The sequence below is a fragment of the Cheilinus undulatus genome, linkage group 16 (assembly GCF_018320785.1).
Source record: "Cheilinus undulatus linkage group 16, ASM1832078v1, whole genome shotgun sequence".
Taxonomy (NCBI): Eukaryota; Metazoa; Chordata; class Actinopteri; order Labriformes; family Labridae; genus Cheilinus; species Cheilinus undulatus.
The window spans coordinates 32,153,863-32,175,831 of NC_054880.1; the positions used below are offsets into that span (position 1 = coordinate 32,153,863).

General features: G+C 38.1%; 1 protein-coding gene across 1 annotated transcript in view; it reads left to right on the forward strand.

Annotated features, from left to right (window-relative positions):
• Positions 1-19,318, forward strand: part of LOC121524013 (hippocalcin-like protein 4) — a 35,383-nt gene extending 16,065 nt beyond the window's left edge. The window contains exons 2-4 of the mRNA XM_041809172.1: positions 15,710-15,881; positions 18,814-19,029; positions 19,121-19,318. Of these exons, the coding sequence (XP_041665106.1) occupies positions 15,720-15,881; positions 18,814-19,029; positions 19,121-19,318 (576 nt within the window). The 5' untranslated portion in view covers positions 15,710-15,719. The remainder of the gene's footprint in view (positions 1-15,709; positions 15,882-18,813; positions 19,030-19,120) is intronic.
• Positions 19,319-21,969: the final 2,651 nt, after the last annotated feature.

Below are 21,969 nucleotides of genomic sequence, written 5' to 3' on the forward strand. Positions count from 1 at the left end.
CTCTCTCTCTCAGCACACACACATGCACAAACACACACACAGAAACACAAAGCCTAGTATTGGACTGGTATCCTATTGATTGCTCCTCCTTTTGCTGTAGCGGTCCATTGTGCTTTTTCCACTCTCACAAATGCCATTACAAACACATCCCACTCCCCCCAACCCCACCAAGCACACACAAGATATTCTAATTCTATCTGGAAGGTTTTCTAACTCAGGTATTATTTACCATCTAATTGTTATCAGGGAGAGAACTCTAACACATGTTCCTCTGGGCTATCCTCCATTAAAATCTCAGGACAGTAAGGAAGCTGAGCTCTCTGGCACTCTGTGGACTGTGTGGTGAATGGACTTGAGTTTGCATCATGCTTTTCTAGTCATCTGACTACTCAACACTTTGTACAGTGCTGGTCACACTTAGCAGTCACACCAGGGATGAGGCGTTAACAGCAGTTTATAAAGCCAGTTAATTGATCCTAAAGTCTCCATAACACCATGTGTTTGTGTTCTGGAACTTTGTTGGTGCATACTGCAAGAGAAGAAATCAGTGTGACACCAGCTGTGGTGCTTCAGTAGGGCCAATTAACAAGGTACATTTGTGAAAGTCAGTGAATGAAACAATGAGATGGTCAGGAATTTAATCATTTAAACACGTCTCTTATGATATGAAGTGTAGTGGTAACAGGGTTTACTATAATGTAAACAAGTCAATAGTTATGTGGTCAACAGAAGACTTCCTAAGACTGGCATGGAGAGCCAAACAGACACAAACTGACACGGACGTCTGGTGCGTTAGATTTTCTCTCTCAGTTTTTTACCTGTGGTCAGCCTGAATTCTGTCAGGAATACATGATTTTTGATTTAATGGAGACCTGAATAACAAAGTAGAAATGACATGCTGCACCTAATTAAAAAAAATGCAATGTCATCATATACATAGGAAGAAAATTATTTATTTATTTATTTAGACTTATGGAGAATCTCATGAATAACAGTGTATTAGCCAAGACAGGCAACAGCACCATCAGAGTTACACACACACAACATAAAAACTATTAAAAACAAAAATCAGTCAGATCCATCTATTTTAAAAGGATTTGAACAGACTAGCTCGCCCAGATGCAGATTGTCCTGTAGTTGAGTCCAGGCTGCAGGAACTTCTTTTACCCATTTCAAGACAGACTTTGGGCACGGAGAGCAAAAGTACATTTTGTGACTGAGTCACAGAGCGAAGACTTTAGCTCCCAGCTCTTTTCACATAAAAAATGACACAAGTTTGCTGGAAGCAGATTTAGTATAGCCTTATGAATACGGATAGGACAATGATTTTTTTCTACATGTGGTCAGGGAAGGCCAACTAACTCAACCATACAGATTTAAAAGATTAGTTAAAGACTTAAGATTCATAGAACCTCAGTGCCCCCTGGTAAACAGAATCCAAAGATTTAAGGCAATGAGAAGGTGCATGTGGAAATTTGTGTTTGGTAGATTATTTCTTTGTTGTAACAATGCTTCTTGGTAATAAATCTTATACCGTTGGAAAGCCTGTTTATTACCCTTTTAAATGGTGCCACATTTGTAAGGATCATGCATTTGTTGGATGAGCAGCAGAGCTGAGTATGTGGGTTGCGCCCATGAAAAATGTACCAAATCTCTCCCAGTGCCAAACAGCTTATTTTGCTGTTGCTACTGACTCTTGTTTTGAGCTTCTGGTACCCCCAGGTGCTGCCAATCAGGTGCCTGATTGGCGGCACCTGTGAGCATGGGCCCTGCTACAGTGGTCAGTAGATGTCTGCTTCAAGAATCGGCACGCCACGTTTGACTGATCTGGATAGGGCCCAAGCTGGTGTTCTGCAAAACTAAGTTGTGGCATTGTTTGGAGTGAACCCTAGTACCATCTCCAAACTGAAGGCCAAGTTCCATATAACGTTTAACGTTATATGTTTAACTTTTTCCCTTCAACCCAGCAACTTATCAAACAAGATTCTCGCAAGTATAGCTTTTTAATTTGGTGTGGTAAATGTATACTCAAGAGTCTTATCTTGATTAAAGTTGTGGTTTTTTACATCAATCTCCACGCAAGTTTCTCTGAGGGTGCAATTTCCCTTTCTGAGAATCTACACCAAAGATCTGTTTCCTCCATTTGTTTTAGCCAATCATGACATATCATATTACTTTCAGACTCAGTAATGGACATCATGAGGGATCCAAAAATATGAAGCTAAAATATTTCAGTTGGCCCCTTGTGGCTGGCTGCAGTATGAGTGATACGGGCTGATCTCAAAAGGCTAAAAGTCCCATTAATTTTGGAAGGACATAATATTTTTACAATAATATGTTAGTCAGACCAAAATGTTGATTTTTATTGTAGTTAATTTCCTGGTAAGAAAAATCTGACCCTTGTACAAATGGAGTTGATGACTCCTGCTTTAAAGGCTCATCTATGCTCCACCTACAGTATGTACAACAACAGATAAATGTATTTTTAATGTCCTAGTTATCTGTCACTGTGCCCAGGTGAGCTAACATGTTTGTAGTTTACAACAACTCAGAAGATACAGCAGTATTTAATCAGAAAGTTTGATTAAGTTCAGCCATTTTTCAACATGTTCTTCATAATGTTTTTCCTCCTCTGGCTGGACTTTAGTAATATTGCTGATGAAATGAACACAGTATGGACAGGAAGCTCTGTTTGTATCTGTTCACTTTTCAAACGTAGCACATAAATGAGCCTTAGCAGTGAGACCAGACCTTATCACCTCAGCCAGCTATGAGGGGAGATCAAGATATTTTGGCGACATATTTCAGGGGCTGACATGTTGTCCATCACTGGGCTTGCTGCTAATATGCTAGATTGATTGGTGAAAAAGGACGGGCAGGAAACAGGTCTTTTGATTTGATGTGGGCAGCAAAAACACTCAAAGAGCCCACAGCTTTTAATCAAGAATGGACGGATAAATCCTGTATGTGGCTGCCATTTCAGCTTACAGAAATGTTAAACCTGTGTGCTTCTTTTTTGAAAAATTTGTTTACTTGATTTTTCTTAGACATGAACTGTTTTTCCTTTTTATTACACAACAGCATGCGGAAAACAACGCTAGGTAAACAGTGAATGAAACAGTAAAATGTTTAAAGAGAGCTACCAGTTAACCCTCATTCTTAAATGCAGGCAGGATAAGGTAAAAGCAACTTTTCTGCAATAAAAGCAGAGAATTTCACTGATACTAGACAATACTATTCAGCTATAACTGGTGCAGTCAGCACACTTTTATTATTTGCTATTAAAAGGCTGACAGATTTATCCCAGTTGAGATTTAAGGATAATAAGGAAACATATTCTCACAGAATGAAGATTTAGTAAAGGTGCCTTGAAAACTGTCATCAAATTTAAGCGTTATCAGTGCTGACTCTCCTATAACTGTGTTTGACTATCTTATCCAATTAACTAGATTACTGTCAAACTACACTGGAAACACGCTCAGAGTGTCCCACGCAATTACAGCTCAGATTGGACTATGTGTTTTCTATCAGTCTGACAAACAGGATGAAGATGTTACAGCCCCTTCACACTCAATGAGCACATGTCTTTCTCACCTGTTGGGTCAATTTTCCTCAAGCTCTGCATTTCTGTCCACAGCCAACCATCATTCTCAGTATCTCCGTCCCCTTTTCTCTCCGCGTGTCTCTCCCTGTTCGTCTATTTGTCTTTCCCCTCAAAGGTGTGAATCCAGATTGAGTCATCCTCGAACCCCCAAATTTCTTCTCATGTTGTGTCCTTCATCCATGATTTTAATGTCTGCCAGAGTATCAGTTTATGAGTGAAAATGTAGGAGAATTTCCGAGTTTCTGTGTGATGGCTCAGCGTCGGGGGTGTCCCTGTTTGAAGCAGTTATGTTTGTTATGTTTGGGCCTCTCCTGCCTGTGGACGTGAACAGACTGTCAAAAGTGTTGTTGTGCAAAATAACAGCATGTTGCAAGGTCAGTTGATCCTATTAAGGGCTGAAGTGCTGAAAATTAAGCTATCTGGGAAATGGGAAATTTTGGGATCAGATCCGCCCCTAAAGACACGCTGAAGGAGAGGCAATGGATTCTTAGAAGTGAGACATTTTTAACAATAATTTGTAGAAACATGAGTTTAATACAAAATATGAAAATAAAAGAGATTACGCTTTCTTGTAAAAGTGTTTGACTTTGCAGGCATTATTATCATGAACTATTACCATCACAATTTTAAGTCATTCAGCATGGGGAATTCTACTCATTGTTCAGACATATTTTAATGCAATGTCAATAATGTATGTTGCCCACGCTGTAGGTGCTGTGAAACCCCAGACCATCAGAGCTGCAGGCTTTTGAGTTGTGTGTTGATAACAAGGGGGATGGTCCTTCTCCTTAGTCCACAGGACATGGCACCCTTGGTTTCCAAAAAGAATTCAAATTTTGGTTCGCATGACCACAGAACAGTTTTCCATTTTCCAGCTTTGGCCCAGAGAGGACGGCTGTGGTTATGGCTTCTTCTTTGCATCAGACAGCTTTGACTTGCATTTTATAGGTGGCACAGCAAACTGTGTTGACAGTCAAATGATTTCTGGAAAATGTTCTTTCGTCCATGCTGAGATTTGCAGTGATTTGCAATTCATGACTGTTTGGACGTAGGATTGCCTGAGGGTCTCAAGATCATGAGCATTCAATATTGATCTTTGACCTTGCCTCTTGCCCACAGAGATTTCTCTAGATTCTCTGAATCTGTTGATGATTTTATGTGGTGTGGGTGGTGAGATATTCAAAGTATCTGCATTTGTACATTGAGGATAATTTTTCTGAAACTGTTCTACATTTGTAGATGCAGATTTTTTTGCTGAACATCTTCATAAGATCTGAGAGATTTGGCCTCTCCTAAATGCTCAGTCATGTTACTGACCTGTCACCAGCTAGCTCTGATAAAATGCAAAACATTCCCTCTCCTGTTTTTCATCAGTACCACTTACTTTTCCAGCCTTTTGCTCCTGGTCCCTACTTTTTTGAGATGAAACATTAAAAATGAAAAAAATATTTTTTTATGAAAGGGTAAAATGTCTCTGTTTCAACATCTGATATGTTACTTATGTTCTATTGAGAACACAATTTTTATTGCATTCTACTTTTAGATTTTTGTGGCCAACATTTTAGTCATCTTGAACAGAAGTAGCAGGTATACATCCTCACGTATCAGTAACATTCACCACATTACAAATAACAGTGGGGTACAAAATCATCACAAAACTGCTGCTACCTTTATTTCTTCATTCCAAAACCAAAACCCTCCCCTTCCCTGTGGGTCTTTCTCTGCAATATATATTTCAAGAGAGATATTTAAAATTATATTTTTATTTACATTTTGCACAGTGCCCAACTGTTTTGGAATTAGGGTTGTATTACTAAAAATTATTTAAAATGGAAGCTAAAATTAAGATAAAGATATTTACAAAAATTTGGTCAGATTTAAAAATCTGGTGGGATACATGTCTCTGTTATGATTCCAGAGGTTAACCCCTAAAAAGGGTCTAAAACAGCTTAAAAGCAGGAAGATCATATTGGCACTTGTAGGGTTAGGGTTATTTAAAAGTGGAGCTGCTTATGATTAAAAGATCCATATTTTCTCCTGAGGTTCATTTTATTCTCTTTGAAAATTAAAGAAAGACCCTTGTCATTTTAAATCAGCCCCTGAGTACTCTGCTGTCATGATTAGGGCAGTCTGAAAATAACACATTTGTAATTCATTTTTGAAACCTATTAACTGCATGCTATTTTGTCTGTCATGCTGCACTGAAGACACTCCTTTTGTCCTTTTGCTTAGTTTTCTGTCAAGAATGAAATTGACCGTTAGTTTAGCTTTGACCTCACAAACTGTTGCCAGGCAACCAGAGCAGTTTGCAGCAAGTAAGATGTACTCTTGAGTTATATCTTGGAATTGTAGTTATTTCACAATTAAGTTGACAACATGTTGAAACGTGTGAAGATGAATAGTCCAGGACACCTTTGAGAGAAAGAACATGAAATTTCCATTGAAAAAAAAAAAAAAAAAAATCCACAAAATGACGAAAAAGAAGACGCCAGTCTCAACTACAACTCCTAGCTAGCTTAAAAGCTAACGAGTGCCAGTAACTGCCACGAAACACTGCCTGATCAGCAGGAGACTACTGAATGCTGCCTACTGAAGTAGCATGGCATGGCACCTACTGACGCAGCGGCCCGGCGCTCCATCACTAGCAGCAAAAGAAAGCCCTACACTTACACCAGAACTGACATTCTGTGTACAAGAGACCACTTCTTTGACTACTGCTAAGGAAGCGTGCCCACAGAGACTTTCCCAACAGAGATTATCCGGAGCACGAGGTGCTCAGTATTCTGATCAGCTTTAGTCTTTTTCTGTGTTTTACTGAAGTTTTTGGTCTGACTGCAGCTATACATCAGTATCAATATCGGTATCAGCTAAAATCCAAATATACATCCTAAAAAGCTCTCAGGTGGAACTGCCATCTATGAAAGGGTTCATTAACTAAATCTGTCAGGCACCAACTTTCCTTTAATCAAATAGATTACATTTATGTGATTAAAAAAAAGTCTGTCTAATTTACACATTTCTGTGAAAAAAAAAAATGTCTGTCTAATTTGCATAATTTTTAGCCTCTAACAGTGATATTAGTCTCTGTACCACAGCCAGCCGCAGGTGGGCGATTGAGATATTTTAGCCAAACATTTCTGGGGCTGTCGTGTTGTCCATCTCTGGGTTTGATGCTAATATGCTCTGTAGTGATTAGTTAAAAAAGACCCAAACAGGAATCTGCTGTCATTCCTTACTAAACTGATTTAATCTCAGTTGTATTTAAAGTTGTTTGAACAGCCGTAGGGAGTTTATGAAAATGATACCTGAAATACCAAAACCTATCTTCTCTTCTGCACATGTTCTGGAATTGATAACAGCCTGGGGGCCAGATGGGAAGATGTGGGGGGCCTGATGTGGCCCCTGACCAGTGAGCTAAGTTTTTAGGTACAGTTGATCTGAATGTCTGTTGTCAAAATCAGATTTACTCATACTCACTGAAATCATGATAAAACACTTTAAGTTTTATTGTAATTATTGAAAAACATGTATCCCCTTTTGTTTTTGTGTGTCCTTGGAGGCCTCAGCTCATCTATGATACAAGTAAGGGGGGCTTTAGAGGAATAAAGGTTTGGGAACCACTGATGTAGAGGAAAGCAGGCTGAAGAAGTAACAGTGCTTGCTTAAATGTTGGCACCTGACTGCAAGACTTACAGGTCTTATTGCTGTCCTCAGGTTATCATGTCATGTTTTATAACTTACTGTGTAGGGAACAATACTTGCATGCAGCCAGGACCTGTAGAGAGCAACTAAACAGAAAGGTTTGAAAGAGCAAATGCTGACGCATTAACTGGGGTTCACTGGACCTCAGTGAGTCATTGGATACTGGCACAGGTATCTTGTGTATCTTGTGATTGTTAAAAAAAGCTTCTCCTGCCTCTTAGTCATGTTTTCAGATCACATTGGTGTAACACTGTGGCATTTATTTAAATGACTAAAGAGAAAAGTTAAGACCTTTAAGTGGATACTTTTGCTTTTATTTGTTTCCCAAATCAGGACACTAATGAGAATTAATTTAAATATTGCTGATATTCTCTATTAGGTAATAAAATAGACCAATATTTGAAAATGATGGTCCTTAAATGATTACATTCATAGAAAGACCTTGGAAGGAACTCAATTCTTATCTACTAGGCTGACAGACACATCTTAAAAATGAGGTTATTATTACTTGTAAATGAATTCTGGTAACTGTAGCTTTAAGAATGATTATGTTGATTTGTGGAGCCTTGATTGGCCAGCTGTTATTGGCACAACAGAGTGCCTTTTAGATCAGTCAATGAATTGTGGATGTAAGGGAAGGTATGAGGGTACTTTGCAGTCCATGTTTAATGCAATGACATGTAAGACTTTAATTTTGTGTCATTTAAATTATGCTACTATGCATGTATGTACCCAAACATCACAAGACACATAAATGTTCTTTTAGGGTTTTTAATATGGGCAGTGGTGGTGAAGAGACCTCGATGAATGTATGTTAGCCTTTAGCTCTTGTCTGTGTTGACAGCACTGACAAAGGCAAAGTGCTGAAACATGTTCCTCATGGTCTGTAAGCTGCCACTAGCCATAATTAAAGACCGGTAAAGGACTTTTTTTTTGTGCTGACTGTACAGTTTTCTAATTAATGTTGTGTTTTCATCTCAGTAATTCACCATGCACTTGATGTACTTGGTTAAGGGCACAAAATCCAAGAAACTAAAGCAGTCATGGTTGCCCTCTATTCCAAGGATTAGTCTTTCAGTCGAATTCTGCCTCTGTATGATGAGCAGGTATAGTCTAGCACCTTACTTGAAAGCAGCCTCTTATTAAGGAATCATACCAATTAGTTCCCTCTTTTTGAAGCCATGAGGAGTGTTTATCATGATTCTTTTCGGATGGGATGCGTTTCCAATGTGTTTCCTCGCCTGGCTGGTCATGGCTCTCCCTGTCCTCCACAGAAAACTCCATTATCCACTACATTTGCTCTCCTAACAGAGGGATAAATCTCATCCTCAGTCAAAGGCTAGAGAAACGCTGCTGTGTGTCAAGAAGAGTGTGAGTAAACACACTGGCACGTTTATTTGTTTATGGTTTACAAATGCAGTCAGTGATTTAAAGAGGCACTTGAGTGGAAACTATCAATGGTTTATGGAGAGTTCAACTTTTTCTGCTTGCTGCTTAAAGCATATAACTATACAAAAATAAGCGGGATTTCATTTAATTATTGCATTCGTCCTGCAGCATCTTGGAAAATTTTCAGTGCAAGTTCAATGTGAGATGCCCATTCAATCTGGATGGGAATAGCTCATTTAAGTTTTGATTGCATTTAGCTTGTTGTTTTTGTCTCCTGCAGCTGATCGGAAACGCTGAGGTGGGAGGGTGCATAGCTGGTAGCAGAAGCTAGCATTGCAAAATAGTGTCAACACAGAGGCTATAAAATGGTTCATACATTTTGATATGACGTAAAATTGATCCATCATTGTGTTTTTGGTCCAACCCCCCTTCCCCTCTCCCATAAAACTTGCAAAATAATGCAGAAATAATGAACATGTCTGCTATGCTGTACAGCCTAGCCTCCTCCAGTATGTCCTGTATGAAGGCGCAACAAACACTAGAATCGACAGGGGCTAATGCATTTATCATTTTAAAAACATTAATATTGAAGATAATTTAGCAACTCATTGTCATCCTGCTAGCAGGCTAGCCACTAGTGGTGTTGAAAATAATCTTTTCAGGATGCATTGAGATGCAGACTTGGAGGGTTCTGCATCGATGCAGAGGCACCTCATAATTGATGCAAGACCTACAGAAAATACTCAAAATAATGACCAGCTTCCCCTCTGAACTTGGCTGCTTTTAGTGCATTTTAATGGTTGTCTATTTAAATGGTGCAGATTTTTTTGTCTTTGCAGTAACAGCAGTCACATGTGATGCTACTAAACCACTCAAGCCTTCTGTTATGAGTGTGCTTGCATGTCTACCTGTTTTTTTCTCTAGAGCGTAGAGATACGGAACAAGTCAGGGAGGATTAGAAAAGAATACAGCAAAAAGAGACGTGTAAATTGAGGAGTGCTGTCGCAATCGTTAAATGCTGTACTGATAAACATTACTACAAGACAAAACACACATTTGTGGCGTGAACGTACCATATGATGACACGGAAAATAAGTGAACTACAAGCCTAATATGACCAATTTAACACAATCCCTAGACAGTAAAACACTGCCAAAAAACTTGCCCAAGTTCCCCTTAAAGTCACATTAGTTTGATTGCATGTAAAAACACTTAATGACACAGGAGCCTACCTGTGCCCTTCTCAGCTCAGATTTGAATCCTAACTGGGTAATCTGAAATTAATTTCACTCATTAAATAAGGGATGTGGGAGACTTAGGGAAAGAAAAGGAGAAGGCAGTGATTGATTTCAACATGCAACATTATTTATTGAAAATTTTTAGAAAAGAAGTTGGGCTATAAAAAAAGAAAAAGGGGAAACCAAACAAAACCTTAATCAAACTTTCAATTACGAAGCCTATTTCAATAGGTTTCCAAAAGCTGGTATTTTAACATGCAAACCTTTAACTCGATAATATTTGTTTAGTACTTTTGTATTGTTAATATTATTCAGTATCATTCAGTTAAATGATATAATTGAAAATAGACTGAAAAGAATTTACATTGATATAGGGAGTTTATCAGAAAGCCTGTCTCCATTGATCAAAGTAATCATGTGCAGTGATATAGAAAATGGAGGATGTATTAGATGAAAATCAAATTGAATCAAATTGTTGGCCTGATAATGATAATCAAATCATACCAGGAAACCAGTCAAGAGTCACAGCTCTACTAGCCAGCTAGCTTTTTCTAACCTGTTGTGTTTTGTACCCCTTGAGAGGTGGCTGTTGCTGAGATGCCTGTTATGGTTTGACACTGTTTTTAGTGTCTTTTGCCAACAGTTCAATAAGTAAACAGATCCACCACTGACGTTGGCCCAATAGAAAAAATAGTCTTACCAGAGACTTTTGCTGCTTTCTGTTCACCTGTACAGAACATGAAGGTTTTCTTATGCAGATTAACTGTGACTCAGCAGGTAGAGTTGGTTTCCTTGCAATCAGAAGGGTCGAATCCCCAGCTCTTGCAATTACATGTCAGTTTGTTTTTGAGCATGACCCCAGTTTGCTCCTGTGGCTGCATCAGTGGTGCGTAAGTGCGTATGCATGGGATTGGATGGCCAATTCTCCATAGAAAATCTCTGTGACTAGTGTATGAATGTGGAGTGAATAGGTGTGAATGGTTAGGTGTGACCTCTAGTGTAGAAAGTGATTTGAGTAGTCAGACAACTAGAAAAGTCCATTTACAAAGTCAATAGATCGCTTATTGTAAACAAGAATTAATGACTGGCACAGGTCCTCTTGACAGTATGACTAGACTATCTTGCTTTTACTGCCACCTAGTGGAGATGCAGATAACATTTTGGATTATGTCATTCTGTCAGCCTGGATCAAACGCTCTTTATAAATTACCAGATTCACATTTGACCTACAAGCAGTGCTGGGCGTTAGGACATTCTGACACTATCCCATTCTGAATCAAAATCAAGAACAAGTTCTGAAATGTAGCTGTACTTTGTGGCACTAGTCATAGCACTGAACTCCTATAAAATAAAACATTTTCATCCCCCATTCAGGAGGTTGAAAAGTAGGTCAAGTTTGAGCTGTTTGAGCTTTGATTAGCAGCTGAGTAGTCCTCCCACACTCAGGCTGCTTTCACTGTAATGTTCGAAAATACAGTAATTTTTTGTGAAGGAGTAGAAAACCACAAAACTGCTCTTTTTAGCTCCAAAACATATGGTACACATCTTAAGGGACTCCTTGTGTCACAGCATCATTTAAACACAGCCTTGTATGGAAATTGAACAGAGTCTATGGTTGATGCATGCTGGGCTCTATCAAAAACAAGTGAAACTGTTAGGAATTCTCTACAAAAGTTGAGATGACATGAATTTTAAGTCTATGACTATTTGAATGTGCCTGCTTTTATAACCTTCTACCCAGTATATAGACATATTTCTCTTTATTTTCATGAACAGCACTCTCTTAGACCCGAGGAACCGTAGGAGGGCTCTCTCAGAAGAGAACATTCATTTTTGTGTCTCAACTTGATAAGACTGCTGCTGACCTTTTCAAAACAAGTTATTATGGAATGGTCTGTCTCCGTTTATTCCTCTCTGAGCCCTTGGCTCTCCTTTGGTGCGCCCCAGTTGTCATGGGAATACAAAGTCTGAAATATTTTTGCACTTTGCAGTGACTTGGGGTTTTGTTGCATCTTTCTAGATGACTCACTCTCCATAAAGCGAGGTAGGGTGATATTTCAGCCTTTAAACCACCCCCACTCTCCCTCTGCAATTATGAGGAGGATTTGTGTCCGCTTGACACAGCCGTGTCGGCCGTGTCCAGGTAACAAAGTGTGAAAGAGGTCAGACAGGACTATGACTCAGGGATGGCGTCATAAAAAGGACGACGGTGGTGTGGTCAGGAGAAGGGTTAATGGGCTGTTTTATGGTCTGTGCAGCAGTAATGCTAACAGAGGTTATACAAGTAGAAAAAGAGAAAGTTGAGGAATAATGACTCAAGTTGTTATGAAATCGAAAGACATACTGTTGCTCTAACATGTTTGCATTCCTCTATAAGTTTGTGTCAAAGAGCAGAGTAGAGATAACCCCTATGGGTACTTTGCAGAGCTGCTGAAGATTTTGATTATCAAGATATCAATCAGCATAATTCAACAGAAAGAAATGCCAATAATAAGATCAGCAACGTTATTATTATTATTTTTTTTATCTTAACTAGATTATTATTTTGGTGCAGATTAAACACATTCACTGATTGCGAATTCCTCTGATTTAGTCTTGAATACATATTGTAAGCAAAACCTGCAGAAGGACTTACCAGCTAACTTCAGTTGGAGACTGTTCCTTTAAGCTTTTGCTTGCTGTCTTTTTCTAGCTACTTTGGTACACAGCATTTCAAAGTGTTTGATCTTGTTTTGTATCTGTTATCTACCTGTATTCAATTATAATACAGCACTTCCTATAAAGTGATAGTTATTGTGGCAGGTTAGACTTTTTTTTTTTAGGTATTTTGTCATTGAAGTGTCCCAGCATGATCAAAGTGCATTACACTAATGTCATCAAAATCTAAACCAGATATTTGATTGAGCTCGAGGGTTTGAACAATGGGGAGCATTTGGTTCTATACTCTGATATTGCTCTTGAGAGTTTGATGAACAATCCTGAGGTTACATTAAAGAGAAGCATTTTGTTATTTTTTAACTTTGTTGTAAAAATTATCATCTGTCATGGTGTGGTAAAAACTTAAAAGGAGGAGCCAAATGTAGATAAAACAAACCAAATTTAATCAACAAAATACAGAAAAAAATATATTAACAAAACAAAATTGAACACTAAATCCAACTACAGGGAAAACAGTGAGAGACATACAATGATCTGACAAAGGGAATCACAGAACCTAAATACACAGGGAGTGATTACAAGCAGTGAGACAGGTGTGACAAATGAGACACAGGTGAAACTGGGGAGGGCAATCAAGGTGGAGGGAAACTGAGAAAAACTGGAATCAAACACAAGGGAAGGCAACTACAAAATAAAACAGGAAACTCAACAGGAGAACAGGAAAACACAAACACATGGATGGACAAGGATTACAAAATAAACAGGAAACAAGGAGCAAATGCCAACACAGCAAGGAGAAAAATTAACTCACAAAATACCAAAAGTCCAAACTAGGAAATACTCAAAGGAAACCGGAGCAAATAACAACAGAAAACACTAGACGCAACTGTGACAAAAACACACAATACCTAAATACAAAATAAAACTAGAAACATGAAAAATACACATAGAATTAACACTGAAACACTACAGAAGGAATATAACAAATTAAAATGTGGAACATGACATAATCTGAACTATAATGAAACTGAATTAAATTTTTTTTCATGTTATATTGTCCTTTATTTTTTATTTTATTAAAAGAATACTGGCTATCAGTTTGGTTGTTTTAACAGTTTGCCTCTGCCATAGACCATATGTAAAATGAAATAATGTGTTGATATAAGGATATAGTTATTACCCATGTGTTCACAGCTCTAAGCCCAGTGTCAAAATCTATAGATTTAAATAGACATTAAGCATAATACACAAGTTGACTTTTGTAATGTGTTTTTAATGCAGATACACACTGATATGCTCATAAAGAGAAAAATATTTCAAGACCAAGCATAGTGCTTGACCATTTTTCATTTAAGTACAAAGAAGTTAACTGACATGGTAAAAAATGATATTATGTACCATGAGATATTCTCATTTTCATTTCATTTTTCCATCCATAGCAGTTTCCCCCTGTAGTCAAGCTAATGCTGATTTACCATAAGTTCCTTATTTTCTTACAAATTTAAGCAGAGTTTCCAAACCAGAATTATATTAACCATGATTTAAGATGGCACAAACTACAAACTAACAGCATAACAAAAACAGAAACTCTCTCTTAAACATTTAACTTAACTGGGTTGTTCACAAATAAAGTAGCTCAACTAGAATCCTGGAAAGTGTAAATGCAGTCGTAATAATGGGGGTCACTGGACCTTAGCGAGTTATTTTGTACATGCACTCCTGCATATATCTTAATGTATAACAGTTTTAAACAGTTTTTTCACAGAATTAGCACTTTTAAGTGGTCTCCCTCTCCCAAATCTTGGTGTCAGACCACAAGTGTAGCAGTCATTTGAATAATAAATCTAAAAGACCTGATCATAAATGTCATCTGTTTGCATAAATTTGATTCTCAAATCAGGTGTGCAGAAATGTAGTTAATTGTGATTAACTGTCAAACTTCAGTAATTGATTTTAGTTTTGTAAAAAATCTGACAGCTCTAATTTTGTTATGTATTGCCAAATCACCACAAAATGTATCTCATGAAACTTTGAAATTAGAGATCTGAACTGATCAACCATTGAGGAATAAGGGCAGAAAAGGCAAAGAAAAAGTTCTGCTCTTTTGACTGGTTTTAACCAACTATCACACAGTTAAGCTAACTGTCATTGCAGTTGCAATGTCAGGCTGTGAAATTACATTATTACATAAAGGCTGCAATTATTTTTGTGTTAAGTATTACTTTTAATGCTTATAAAAATGCACACAGAAAGGCTCTTAAGTTTTTATTTTCAAAAAAGGAAAAACTTTAATTTATGGAATGTATTTGGAAAGTAAGTTGTTTTGAAAGTAGTCCTGTATAAACTTGTGATTCTGTATTTTTTTGTATTATTTGTCATTTTTATTCTACCTAATAACTGTGTTTGATCATGTATGTATTATATGATTATCACAAATTACAATATTGTCAAATATAATTGCATATTAACAAATTGTTTAGCACTATTAACAAGAGAAAACCTCAAGCAGAACAAAAATCAGTGATTGAAAGCTGTCTGCTGTGACTGAGTGGGTTGAAAAATGAGGTAATAAGACAGACAGAGAGAGATGATGGATAATAGGGCGAGTGGAGATGTGGAATAGGATGCCCACTAGGCTCTAGATTGGCAACAAAAAGTATGTTAGCGAAGTAATTTTACCATTCAACAAGTAAAAAATTTAATTCTTTATAAAGCCTTCAATTGAAGATATTTAAAGGTTGTTACATTTTTAAATGTAGAGTTGGTTAAGCTGTATGTTTGGGCTGTAAATAAGCTACGACAATTTGTCATGCTGGTGTTTTGGAGGAAGAGTCTTGGGTATAGTTTCACATAAAAAAGTTACCACACTATAGTTGTTTATATTTATATGAATGTTTTAGCCTATAGCTTTTAGACAGAAAAGCCAGCCAAATGCAGTGCAGCTCTCCTATGTGTGTTTCTACCTGCAGGTAATTTCTTGTTTGCATCTGTCCTGGGAGACCCGTTCTGTTTTAACAACACAGGGGAATTACTGCTGTTGTTTTTCTTGCTGCTTCTCCAATTGTATTAACCCTCTCTCTCTCTCTCTGTTACCCCACCCCCCACCTCTCTCCAAAAGGTGACACGTCATGGGGAAACACAACAGCAAGCTGGCTCCAGAGGTCCTGGATGACCTGACCAAGAACACCGAATTCAACGAAGCAGAGCTGAAGCAGTGGTACAAAGGCTTCCTCAAAGACTGTCCCTCTGGGATCCTCAACCTGGAGGAGTTTCAGCAGCTCTATGTAAAGGTGAGGCCAGAAAAGAAGCATATGAATAGAGATGATGATGTTGAATTAGGGCTGGGACTTTTACATCTGAGTAACATGATCTTTTTTTCAGTTACTATTTCCAGTAATACCTAAAGCGGAAAATTCAAATGTTTTCCCTGGTTATAGAAAACAAGAAAGTTATTTCCTCTTTAGACTTAACAATGAACACGGCTGGGCTGCTACATGGAAAGCTTATGTTACCCTGTCTGACTATGTAGCCTCTGGACAGTGTCTACAAAAAGTATTCACCCCCATGGATGTTTAACCCTTTAACTGATTTTATAAATCAGTCGTGGCCAGTATATTTGACTTCAATTGACTGCAAAGTAATGTCAGTTAAATTGAAATATGTCATGTAAAATAAGTGACTGCATAAATATTGCCCCCCTTCAAGTCAGTATTTAGTAGAGTCACCTTTGGCTGCAATCACAGCACTGAGTCTGTGTGGATAGATTAAACCATTTCTGTGTAACTTTCGCTGTATACTTCAGGTCATTGTCTTGCTGTAAAAAAAGTCTTCTCGCAAGCCATGGTTCTGTTGCAGACTGAATAAGATTGTCCTCCAGGATTTTCCTAAATTTTCCGCCTTGATTTTACCTTCTACCTTTACAAACCTTACAGGGCCAGCTGCTAAGAAGCATCCCCACAGCATGATGCTGCCCCCACCATGCCCCACAGGCCTGGTGTGTTTATTGTGATTTGCATTGTTTGGTGTCTTCCAAACATGGCATCTGATCTGATGGACAAAAGCACAATTTTGGTCTCATCAGACCGAAGAAGTTTCTTCCACTTTACCATAAAGTTTCCCATGTTCTCAACACAAGTTTTCTTCAACAGTGGCTTTCTCTTTGCCACTCTCCCATAAAGCTTTGACTGGTGAAGAACCTGGCCAACAGTTGTTGTATGCATAGTCACTCCTATCTCAGCTGCTGAAGCTTGGAACTCCTTTCATAGTAGTCATAGGAGTCTTGGTGGTCTCTCTTACTAGTCTCCTTCTTTTGCGGTTACTCAGTTGTGAGGATAGCCTGATCAAGGCAGATTTACAAATGTGCCACATTCCTTCCATTTCTTCATGATAGATTCAACTGAACTCTGGAGGATGCTCAGTGCATTGGGAATTTTCTGTATCCATCCCCTGACTTATACTTTTCAATAACCTTTTCTCTGAGTTGCTTGGAGGGTTCTTTTGTCTGCGTGGTGTAATGGTAGCCAGGAATACTAATTGACCAGTGACTGGACCTTCCAGACACAAGTGTCTTTATACTACAATCACTTAAGACACATTCATTTCACTCAGGTGATCCCCACAAGTCAGCTTACATTTTCAAACACAAATAGAGATATTATTATGCACCACTATCTCATCTATGTCAAACAAGTTAAATAGCTCAGCTGAGAGGGAAAAATGAAGGAAAATCAAGGAAATGTTCCTGTCAGATGCTCCTGGTGTTTTGTCATTTCCCCCTTTGTGTTCCTCATCTGTGTTAACACAATAGACAAAGAGGAAAATTGGACACTAAGTTAGGAATCAGTGTATTCAGGGTGATGTTGTTGCTGAGGCTGGCTCACGTCATGTGATGGTAGGATATATTGTTAAATAGCACCTTGAAATAACTTGGTTAATGCTTGCATATTTGTAGGATCAATTCCTGAAGGGACATGCAGCATTATATAACTTTTATTGCAGAAATTTGAGTATGAAACAGTAAGGTGTTGTGCCAACGCTTCAGCTATCCCAGATTTTTAATCTTTTTCAGTACAACTGGAAAGACGCCCCAGTGTTTTATAAGGGTTCCTCCACCCATCACTACCAGTCGGCCAAATCCCAGTGAAGCCAATAGAAACACAGTTTTGCTATTAACTCTAATTAAGTATCTTTCAACATAGTCTAGTGTACATATATCAGCCATAACATTATGAAAACTTACATGCCAAATCAATAACACTGATTTTTGTCTTTAAACTTACATTTTTCCATTAAGTTGATGTATTGGAAGCAGGAAAAAAGACCTAGGGTGAGGATAATAGTGAATTCAAAACTGTCAGTGAAGCGACTGCAGGGTAAATGATAGCCATTGTCCCATGATGAGTATGCAGATGACCATGTGGTCCGATCAAAGAGTCCAGCCTTATTTCAGCTACTGGAGTTGAATATACTGAAGAAGTTGGTTCTGATGGAGGATCTTAAAACACGGTGCATAATAGCTGCATTGTGTCCATGCTGACCACTGTCCACCACTGAAAGCCTCTACTACGGGCATTTGAACGATAGAATTGGACCATCTAGCAATGAAAGAAGCCCAGAGAATCAGGAGAAGTTCAAGGTGTTCACTTGGCCCCCAGTTCCCTGTAAAACATTTCTGAGATGTGCTTGACAATCAAATGCAAATGGTTCCATTGCAAGGCACCTTAAAGTTCTGCAGCTATCTGTTGTAATCCATTGTATTTCTCTGCCCTTCAAGAAGTTCTGACAGTTTTCCCCAAGGGCTCTTCTTCTTGTGTTTTAATTATCTGGGCCAAAGTGTTGGCTCCACTTATCAACACTGCCACCATTTTTCCAGAAGTATTGCAATGTTTTGTCTTTATCTATAAGCTTTGAGGAAATGTGAAGAAAAAAGGATAAAATAAACTGACAGAAGGGTCTGTCTTTATCCTTACATGTCTCAGAAACAGAGCATAAATGAACCACTGCCATTCTACCTGTGATACTATCATGTAATATAATAAATAGACAATATAAAGAAAGTTCCAAGTTGCAAAAAAACCTGATACTGTGCATCACACAGGCCATAGTTTAAACTAAAAATACTTGATCTTTTATTGGCTGTAATACCTTGCAGTCTTCAAAAGAATAGCTGCACACTGCAACAGATGTCTAATCTTTTTCGACTTTGTCTCTCATTTTTTTTAGTTTTTCCCATATGGCGATGCTTCCAAATTCGCACAGCATGCATTTCGGACATTTGACAAGAACGGTGATGGGACCATCGACTTCAGAGAGTTTATCTGTGCCCTTTCCATCACCTCCAGGGGCAGCTTTGAGCAGAAACTCAACTGGGCCTTTAACATGTATGATCTGGATGGGGATGGAAAGATTACTCGTATGGAGATGTTGGAGATCATTGAGGTATGTGTGAGTAAAGAGTAGAAAAAAATCCTTTCCTAGTGAGTTTAAAGAAAAAATCTTGCATTTTTTAAATTCCTTTCCTCCTCTGTAGGCCATCTATAAGATGGTGGGAACTGTGATCATGATGCGAATGAATGAGGATGGGTTGACCCCTCAGCAGCGTGTGGACAAGATCTTCTCAAAGATGGACAAGGACCACAATGATGAGATCACCCTGGAAGAGTTTAAAGAGGCTGCAAAGTCTGACCCCTCCATTGTCCTACTGCTGCAGTGTGACATGCAGAAGTAGAAAGAGTGAGGGATGGGTGGAGAAATAGGAAGGGAGGGGTGAGAAAGTTGAACTAAAGCAAAAGAAGGATGGAAGATGAGAGAACAGAAGTGCTGGAGATGAAAGGGAGGGATGCAATTGTTAGAAGAGGAAGAAGTAGTAAAGATTTTTTTCCTTTATTTGAGACAGTGAATCCAGAATAATGCATGATGGAACACAGTGGATCATATGGTTGATGCCGTTCTTTTGCTCTAAACCCTCCAACTATGAAGTTCTACAGGTCTCCTGCTTCACTATAGATGAGTGACTTTAAACATCCAACCCAGGTATCAATAATTAGTGAGAATTCCTCCTGCTCCTTTGGCACAGACTTCAGAAATATTGTTGGAAAGAACAGCAGAAGATTGCGGAAGAGTCAGTCCTATTTGGACCCTGAGTCTAGCCAATGAGATTCACAAGCAGAAGAGCAAGTTAGGTGCAAAGGCTCCTATATGTAAAAAGTCAGTCATGTCTTAAACACTTCATCAGGACAGTCCCCCAAAACTTACTTTAATAAAACTGGTTATTTTATTTGGCTTTGTCAAGCTAAATAGAAAAATGATGCCATTATAAAGCTTGATGGTTAGTTTGACTCAGTATAAAAACTAAATATGAGGCCTAGCATTGTTTAACAGTAAGGAAACTGACATACCAGCACCTTTTAAACTCACTACTTAGCATGTTGCATGCTTTCAGTTGAATCCATTCAAAGAGCAGCCATAAAAGGACCAGTTACAGATCTGACTCATTGCGAAGTGGCAACCGGCCTACTAACAGCAGCACCAATTCATGACCAATCTGGTTTAAACCCCTGGTACAGCTTTTACTTTTGGACAGGGGGCCAACTGTCTGCTCTTTTTTATCCAATTAATGCTAAGGTATGCTAATTTGCTCCTGCTTCATTTATACCAAATTTGTGTGAGAGGTTAATTCAGCAGTTAATTCAGGCACCCACAGTGCCAACTTTAACATAAATGAGTTCTGCACATCATGAGGAAAGGATTGTTATTAAAGTTAACAAATGAGCAACATGACCTAAATTCATTAGGTCCATTTAAAGATGTAAGAGAGGAGCAAATGCTGACAGAGGGATAAATACGCAAAGGAACAAAACCATGAGCTGTGCAAGTATGAATTTGAAATGAATGTACAGAAAAGCAAAATACAACTATGAAAATTTTTCAGCAGCCTTATCTACAGCAAGCTTCATGACACTCAAGGTAAGCATTTCTGATAGATTACAGCATGTTGTGTCCAGGCTCTAGATGTGAGGCATGCAGGTGATGAATGTCTCAGACAGCTGCCTCCAGCTGCATGGTGAAGAATACTGATGAGCTGATCAGTGACTTCAAGCTGAACCTGAAGCTTTTCCTCACATGCTAATAAATCAATATTTTATCCAGATAATTGCATATTTCTAGTAAAATTACAATTATCCTTTACATAATAAAACCTTTCCTTTTTTTTAGCTTGTGAGCATGTTCTCTGCATGGCACTCTTTATAATTATCTCTTTCAAGAAAACCAGGCCTGAAAACTGACATTTAATTTAATGTGGTTGTCAGTGTTAATGTGTTACTCTCAATGGGATTAAGGTTCTAAGTTGACAAACTATTTTTTTTAAACCACGCTGTCACAAACTGAAACTACCATTGTGAGGCAGCAGCTGGATACCACTGATCGGATGATAGGACACTGCTGCGCCTACAAATGTCTCCCATTTTATGTAAAAACTCACAGATATTCAGTAGACAAATTAAAAGTAATATTCATGCAATATTCATGCAAGCATTTCATTTTATCAGTGTTTCCTTCAGCTATTTTACATTTCTATCTATGAGAAGTTCTATGTTTCTGTGGTTCAACTTGTTTTGAAGCTTTTCAATATACCCCCAGTTATCTTTTTTTTTTTTTTTTTTTTTTTTAAAGACCCTGTAAGTGGTAATAAATCTGTATTTAGGTTTGCTGCATGGCAGGCAACTATGTTATGAACTCTCAGGTCAAATTTCGGTCAGATGAAAAATCTCTAAGCTCATAAAATTAAACTTAAAAATAATGAAAAATGAGGCTGTAATACCTGCTACAGGAATGTTTGGGCGTGTCGGTTGAATGAGCTGAAGCCACACCCCCTCACGAGAAATGCAATCCTCTCAGATTTTAAGAAATGCTACATTCTGAATGGATGAAAGCACTCACTATTAGCCTGCTCCTTGACCTTATGTCAAGGAGCAGGCTAAGATTGAAAGTGGGTGGTGCCCAACACTCGAACAGTGGGCAATGTCAAATGCTCATTGGTCACCGCCCACTATCGCACATTGCATTGAGGACTACTAGGACCACCATGAAGTCGCAGTGATGCACTCATTAAATATCAGTTAATAGTCAATATCGACATCACTTTGAAATTATTTGATAAAGACACTAGTACGATTTTTTCCTATTGATAATATAGAAAAAATATAGAATAGAAATGCCAAATGATGGAATTTCAAACATTATTTAAAACATTTGATTCATCACATTTAATGACCACGATTCAGCAATTAATTTAAAAAATTACATGGTTAGAGATTAAGAGGTTCAGAGGAAGAGGCACAAAAATCCCTACATCAGTTTTTTATAAATAAATCAGTT